Source organism: Budorcas taxicolor, chromosome 10, assembly GCF_023091745.1.
Source record: "Budorcas taxicolor isolate Tak-1 chromosome 10, Takin1.1, whole genome shotgun sequence".
Classification (NCBI taxonomy): domain Eukaryota; kingdom Metazoa; phylum Chordata; class Mammalia; order Artiodactyla; family Bovidae; genus Budorcas; species Budorcas taxicolor.
This window is the reverse complement of record NC_068919.1, coordinates 5,906,434-5,914,491: the sequence shown is the minus strand read 5'-3', so window position 1 is coordinate 5,914,491 and position 8,058 is coordinate 5,906,434. Positions and strand designations below refer to the sequence as shown.

At 49.9% G+C, this 8,058-nt stretch overlaps 1 protein-coding gene across 1 annotated transcript; it reads right to left on the bottom strand.

Annotated features, from left to right (window-relative positions):
* Positions 1-1,825: 1,825 nt before the first annotated feature.
* Positions 1,826-3,166, bottom strand: DRD1 (dopamine receptor D1). The gene has a single exon (XM_052647146.1). The coding sequence runs from the start codon at positions 3,164-3,166 to the stop codon at positions 1,826-1,828; it is 1,341 nt and encodes a 446-aa protein (XP_052503106.1).
* Positions 3,167-8,058: the final 4,892 nt, after the last annotated feature.

The window sequence follows — 8,058 nt, the reverse complement described above, 5'->3', positions numbered from 1 at the left end:
TGAAAGTGCCCAAGTTTCCTTATGTGTAGATCTGAAATATTCTAGTTTTTAAAACTCATTTAACTACTGTAGCACAAATGCAACATTCAGGGTGGTTTTGAGTTCACAAAATAATTTTATTATATGTAAGAAAGCATACAGGCAATAAAATTAAGAAAACATTCACAATGCATAAATAACACAGACCTGATGCAGGAGATAGTTTTCAGTAGATATCTTTCTTGTTACCCACTACATCTGAATGTTAAGTAGATTACTTATCCACAAGAATACTTTGTAAACATTTCCAAAAATTCTCTTGAAATGCCCCACATGAATTAATATCTGGCAACAGAGACTCAGAATACTTTTTACAATCGAGGTGATAACACAGGAACTTGATGCCAAAGCACAGAGAAAGGGCTAGCATTTGTCAAAAGAGATGCTGATGGCTTTAGGGTGCTTAACACGAAAGGAGAAAGGGTCTCCTGTTTTTGCCGCCAACAGAAGTGTCTTACTCAAGGATGATAATGAGGCACTATCTGCTAGTTTTACACCATTAACATTTAGACTTTTTAAAAGAAATCAACTCTAAGTTCAGATTAAAGCATTACCAAAAGTAGCCCCACTGAGCAGCTTGGCTGGTAAGATGGAGATGAAGGACTTGACCTTTGCCCCTGGGCGAGACTGTTGTGACACACGAGTTAAGGAAACTCTCTGTCTTCACCGCACATCTCTAACCAGGACAGTCATTTATCTGGTTCAGAAAAGCTATCTGACACAGGAAATGAGAAAAGACAAAGAAGGCCAATTATTTTACATAAATACAAAGTGGCATATACTTTTTATTGCCACCTAATATAAATTTCAAGTCGGATTCTTCTTCAGCTGACTTTTATTTCAGATATTTACAGAACCTCAAGTCATTCTGCTGGGAAAGTCTTTGTCACGTAAAAAATTTTGAACACAAGAGTGGCTATGCTTTTTTAAATCTTCCAAAATCCTTTTAGGAGAATAAAGCTATCACAGCATTTGTCAATTCTCATCTCCTATTTAGCTGTGCCAATAACTTTTAAGGAATAATCACAGCTTCATTTTCTGTTTGTCTTTGCTGTGTTTCTGAAAGTTACAAATGAGCATTTAGGCTCTCAGAGAGTCTGTGTGTTTGTTTCATTGGCTTATAAAGTGCTAGTCAAATGAACAAAAATGCTATTTTAAGATCTCAGATAACTCATTCTATTAAATATGATAAATATAGATTTAATATAATAAATTAAAAATATCCATATAATACAATAAATAAATAAAACCAATATCAACTAAGCATCAATTCTGGGGAAAAAAAAATCCCATTCCTACTGTAAGGCTCAATTTTTTTTTTTTTTTTTTTTAGGAATAATTTATAAAGGCATGCACCTACCTTTACAATCTGAAAACTTTGCTTGGACCAGTGTTAGCACCTGTTTGTACACAGCAAACTCAACCCTTCTCATTTCCTTCCTGGAAAGCTTTAATTTTAAAGCGAAGCTGTTCATTGTTGATTCTTTGCCCTATTTTTAAGTCCTAAGATAAGAATCAGTTTCTAAAAATAACTTTGGAGCCAAAGACAGGTCCCTTATGAACATTTGCTTCACCTGTGTCCCTCTTGATTCACTATGAACAACACAGAAAACACACTGGAACGTAGATTAAAATGTAGATAGTTGTGTGTTGAGGGGAAGCAGCAGAGGAGAGCTCGCCCAACATCTCAAGAGTCTCAGTACACCTTAGTTTCCTCACTGCAAGCCTCAGAGAAAACTCCTGTAGCTTTTGGGACGAGCACGACTGCTAGGATTCGTCTCCGAGTTCAGGTCGGGTGCTGCCCATTCTGTGTGATGGGCTGGATCTTCTCAAGAGAGACATCAGTGTCATAGTCCAAAATGACAGACAGGGCTGGGGACAGCTTCTCCAAGGGCTTGGCTATTCCACCTGCCTCTTCCTTCTTCAGGCCCTCAGAGGAGCCCACAGCATGTGGGATCAGGTACACCACATTGCAGTCCTTGGAGATGGAACCCCGAGGCTCGTGATGGCTGGAAAACACCACAGCTCCATTGTTATTGATGCTAACCGTCTCTATGGCATTATTCGTCGTCGGGCAAAGCCTGTAGCATCCTAAGAGGGTGGAAAATGCCTTCCGAAAATCAGCATTAAAGGCATAAATGATGGGGTTCAAGGAGGAATTAGCCCACCCAAACCACACAAACACGTCAAAGGTGATGGAATCGATGCAGAAGGGCTTCGTCTCTCCAGACCCACAGAAGGGCACCATGCAGTTCAAGATGAAGAAAGGGAGCCAGCAGCACACAAACACCCCCATGATCACCGACAGAGTCTTCAGAACTTTAGTCTCTCTTTTGAAGGACATCTTAAAGGAGCTCTCTGGTTGAGAACACTCCATGGGGTTTCCGTTACCTGTAGTGGTCTGGCAGCTCTTGGCATGGACTGCTGCCCTCTCCAAGGCTGCGATGCGCCGTATTTGTTTCTGGGCGATCCTGTAGATCCTGGTGTAGGTGACAATCATGATGGCCACAGGGATGTAAAAGCTTATTAGAGAGGATGAAATGGCATATGTCCTGCTCAGGCTGGAGTCACAGTTGTTGATGGTCTTGCCCAGGGAAGTGGCATTCCCCTCGGAGGGACCTGTGGGTTTTGCCTTGTGCCAGCTGAGCTGCACGGGGATGAAGGAGATAAGAACCGACAAAGTCCATGCCACACTGATCAGAATGAAGGCTGCCTTGGGGGTCATCTTCCTCTCATACCGGAAGGGGCTAGAGATGGCCCAATACCTGTCCACACTGATCACACAGAGATTGAGGATGGATGCAGTGGAGCACATGATGTCAAAGGCCACCCAGATGTTACAGAAGGACCCGAAGGGCCAGAAGCCAGCGATCTCGGCCACCGCTTTCCAGGGCATGACCAAGACGGCCACCAAGAGATCCGATACAGCCAAGGAGATGACGAAGAAGTTAGTCACCTTGGATCGCAGGTGGCGGAACCTGATCACGGCGGCACAGACCAGCGTGTTCCCCAGGAGGGTGGACAGGATGAGCAGCGACAGGAAACAGGCTGTGAGAATGCGGAAGGAGAAGTCTCTCTCCGCCACCAGCCCGGTGCCTTCCATGGTAGACGTGTTGAGAGTCCTCATCTTCCTGAAGACGAGCACAGAGAGGGGCTCGGACACCCCCAAGTTCCTAAGCAGCGATTGGGGATCGGTCAGACCTGCAGGAGTCCTCACGGGCCACGCAGTCCCTTGCCCAGCCCCACTTGCTCTCCAGGGTGGAGGACCTCACCAGCATTCCACCAGACGGCTGCAACAACCGAGTGGCAGGAGCCTGCCCTTGGCAGTCCGAGTCAGCCCCTTGGAAGGTCTCTCTTGCTCTCTGCAACTGTCTTCTGTCTTCCTTGCTCCAGGTCACTGTCGCGGGGACAAGTTGACCCTTCAATGCCTCCTGGAAAGCCCTGTTTTTTTAGCATATTCTAAGCTGTCAAGCCAGAGACTCTCAGGCCTCTACCGAGCCAGTCAATTGTCGTCACATTCCGGGTCTGTGGCCTCTCTGGTGGTGCCAGCAAAGTCTCCCCTCTGAGGAGCAGCTTAAAATACATGCCCCGCTCCTCCAAGCCCCGGGCTCCTCAGCAGCTCCCCTAAAGCCCTAGAAAGCAAAGAGAAAGCAAAGGTCGTTTGCCGAAAGGAGCAGATCGCATCTTCACTGTCAAGCCCAATCCAGCTCCCTCTGAGCCACCTACCTTGCCTTGGGGTTGGCTCTCCCCAAGCCCCCCGGGAGCTCCTGAGCTCGGAGAGCAATCTTCGGAGGCGTCGCAGCGTCCGGGCACCCAGGAGGCGCGTCTGAGTCCTGCCCTGCGCGCGCAGCTTGGGTTCCGCGACCGACGCGCAAAAATCGCAGGAGCAGGTTTGGGCAAAGGATCCCGGGCCAGGTCCACAGAGAGCTGGCGTTGCCCTGCACTGCCTCGAGTGGCTGGAGGCGGTTCAAAGCGGACGAGACCCCGGAAAAGGGCTTCCAGGCTCTCGGAGAGAGGCCACCCCCAGTACTACTCCCCTGGGCAGCTACCTTCCTCCCGGAGCCGAGCGCCCGGGCACCCCTCCAGCGGCCTCTGGCCCCTCGGGGATGAGCCCTGCGCCTTCCCGCAGAACTGCCCGCTTCCTCCCAGGAGCCCGTGGGCACACGAGGCAGAGAGAGCCGAGCTTGTACCGGAGGGCGCCCGGGCCGGCCGGATTCCCTCGGGGCACAGCCCACCCCGCCCCCGCGTCCCCTCCCCTGCCCCGGAGGCGGGCCTCGCTTGACAGGCAAGAGTTGCAGGCGACAGCCGCACGTGGGTCGCCCGGCTGGTGCCGCGGGCGAAAGGGGTGGGGGGAGCCCAGCTGAGTGCTTGCCCGTCTCGGGTTACCCCGCCAAACCCCGGGTCCCCGGAACCCAGGACGGCACCCGGACAGGGGCCCGCGAGAAAAGACCCCAAGGTGAAAACCTCAAGCAAGCCCGAGTCTCCAGGAAGCAAAGCTCCGCGCGCCATCCAGCGCCTGCGAGGGGTCAACCCCACGCCCTTCCAAGACCAAACGCAAGCTGAGACCAGGCTCGCTCTTCCACGCACATCAACCTCCAGAACAGCCCCAACAGGCGCTGCCTCCAAGGGCCCCTCAACTGGGATGAAACGTGCCCCGCGAGCGCCTGTACTCACCGCTCGCCGGGAGGGCTCCGCGCAGCAGCGCGCCTGGGCGGGTGCGCTCCGCTGCGCCCCAAGGGCGCTCACCTGGCGCCCAGCTTGGGGAGCGCGCGCGTCCACGGCTGTGGTCAACGCCGGACTGCAGCCTGTGCCCGGCGCCCGGCGCCCGGCGAGCGCCGCAAGCCCAGCGCCACGCTTTCAGCGGGCCCGGGGCGCCCTCTGCAGGCCGTTTTGGCTTCCAGCGCCCCGACTGCGCCCTCTCAGACCCCAACCTCGCCGCTGTGGGCTCCAGCATCCGCGTGGGACCGCGCCTGGACCCACCCTCCCTCGACCATGACTGCCAGAACCTGGGAAAGAGAGTGGAGTCCTCTGCTTAAATCCCTAAAAATTGACAAGGGTGACAATTTTCTTTTGCTGGCACTTCATTCCCTGAGCCAATGTACAATATTTTCCAGAGCGCTCACTGCATGTACCAAGAGCAACAAGGTAAGCAAGATGCAAGCTCTTCTCCCAAAGAGTAAACCAGAGAGATCTGGCATTTACTGAACAGACTCTGGGTCCCAGACACATGCCATATGTCGCCCACCCCTTAGAAAAATCCCTCCTCATAAACTTCCTCATCTCCATTCTTCCCAAGTGGAAAATCAGGTTCAAAAATGTACCCAAAGTTACAGGGTTGCTGAGGGTGTGCCAGCTGCCTGACTCCCACCTGCGCAGTTATTTTCACCTACACATCACTGCCTTCTGGGAACTCTGAGTCTGGTCTGGGATTCCACGAACTACATAATACCCACAAAGCTTATTTAAGGAAAGGGCAGGATGAAGCCGGAGAAGGCACTGGCACCCCACTCCAGTCCTCTTGCCTGGAAAATCCCATGGACAGAGGAGCCTGGTAGGCTGCAGTCCATGGGGTCGCTAAGAGTCGGACATGACTGAGCAACTTCACTTTTACTTTTCACTTTCATGCACTGGAGAAGGAAATGGCAACCCACTCCAGTGTTCTTGCCTGGAGAATCCCAGGGACAGGGGAGCCTGGTGGGCTGCCGTCTCTGGGGTCGCACAGAGTCGGACACGACTGAGGCGACTTAGCAGCAGCAGCAGCAGCAAGCAGGATGGAAGCAAGGGAGCCTGGAGATGACTGCCTCTGAGCCCCTCCCCTGCTGAACTGGGCAAAATCTCAGGAAACAGACTTCACAACTAAAAGGCAGAAATTACCTTTATGTAAATGGCGACATCGCAGTGCCTTGCTGTGCCTTCCTAAGAGTAGGGAAGATAAGTGAGTAGTTTCCATGTCAGACTGCCTGGCTTCCAGTCCCTACCTTGCCACCGCTGGTCACATGTGCCCTCTCCCCTCTCCAAGCTTGCTTTCTTCCTCTATAAAACAGTGACGGCATAACAGGTTTGTTCTAAGTATTCAAGGAGATGATATTTGTTGAGGGCTTGGCAGGGAGCCTAGGACCCAGTCAGTCCCCTTTTCCTTGTAGGAACCCCTGGGGGCTCATTAGAAAACCTATAGTCTTATTTCGTTGAGAACCTCGCACCACATTGAAAGCCACAATTTTCTTGCTAAAAACCCTGACTCTAAATAACAATTCCATCCAATTAGCCAGTACAAGCTGCACCTTGGTTTTCAACAAAAGAACCGCGTTACAGACAGCAGACCCTCCCTCGCTCCCATCCCCAGCTGTTCTCCCATCCTCACCCTTACTGTCCCACACAGTGACACCATGGGGCATGAGTCACTGTCACAGACACAAGCTTTGCCACAAACCTGCCCAAAGAACCACAAGCTTGCAGAGTCTTAAAGCCATGCTTAGCATAATACTTCCAGACCATTTTCCTTAAAGTAGTCTTTCCCCAAACTTCCTGGCTTTATTGCATCTTTCTCTCCCTTTTCCTAACAAGTGAAAGAATATGCTTCTGGTTCAAGATAGCCATGTCACCCTGAACATTTAACTCCCCACATTCTACCCACCCACCCTGGAGTGTTTCCACTGCAATTACCCAGAAACACACAGGTAGGGAAAATTCAGCAATAATCCTAAAGGCAGGAAGCGGGGAATCTTTTTCTGGAGAATAAAAGGCATATTGTAGTGACTGAGCATGCACGAACCGGATTGAACTGGAGGAAGGAGTTGACCCGGGATTTTTCATCTGGGAAGAAACTCCATGAGAACACACTACAGGATAATAGTAACAGGGCCTGGAGGTCAGGACAAGGCCAGTGTGAGGTGTAAATTTCCAGTAATTCCCCTGAGAAACACCTCCAGCATCCAAGTCCTCCCAGAGTCAATAACCCTGGCACTTCCCACTGCTCTTTAGATCCGAGCCCAGTGGCAACCAGTCTGATCTCCAGTGGCGTCACATCCAATGAAACAACAGTTCCACAGCTGAAAAGTATTAGAACTGAAATTTAAATATGAACCAAAACCTCCGTTGGAGGGAAATGACTTTCACATCACACTTCATATCCTCTTTCTCTCAAGCTCAGCAGCTTCTCAACATCAACCACACACACACAAAAAGCTTTCTTTTCTTTGCTAGAAAAATTCTCTAAATTCTTTCCAAGCGATCCCACACGGACCTGTGTCTTTTTCTCTTAACTCATTCACCTGAAATGTCTACGTTATCAAATCAACGTATTGTACAACTTGAGAAGTATATCTTCTACTGTCTGAACCTCCAATTTTCTCCTTACCCATAACATACCCCCACACACACACCGAAAACGCTCAGGATTGCAGCTAGAGGAGGGAAGATTCTGTGAATACCTAACAGGATAATTATGTTTCCTGTCACCCGAAAAGCGAAAGAGTTGGACAATTTCTTAGGATTCCAAGACGGACTCCTGAGGTCTCTTTCTGGCAAACTTAGGTTATTGATTTTTGAACGTCATTGCTAATGGAACAGGAAAAAGTAAAGTGTAACTTAAATCTCAGGGTTTTTTTCCCCTTTGCAGAGAGTGTGAATTTCAGGGGAACTTACAGTTTGGCTAAAAAGTGAAAGTGTTAGTTGCTCAGTCGTGTCTGACTCTTGTGACCCCATGGACTGTAGCCCGCCCGTCTCCTCTGTCCATGGAATTCTCCAGGCAAGAATATTGGAGTGGGTAGCCATTCCCTTCTCTTGGGAGGATCTTCCAACACAGGGATCAGGTTTGGGTTTTTCTCCCCATGTTTTCTCTCCGGAAGCCAAGGTGAAACAAAACCTTCCGTTTTGTTCTATAAAAATCTCCCCCACAAACATCAGGAACCGAATATAAATGCAAGCAGGTATTAGCATTAGATCGTGCTGGGAATGTAAACCCAAGCACAAAAGCACCTTTGTTTCCCAAATTGGCATGTCTTTTAAGCTCTACCATGA

Excerpts from the sequence above, each read along its gene's own strand:
- DRD1 (XM_052647146.1), bottom strand. The coding sequence starts at position 3,166 with ATGAGGACTCTCAACACGTCTACCATGGAAGGCACCGGGCTGGTGGCG.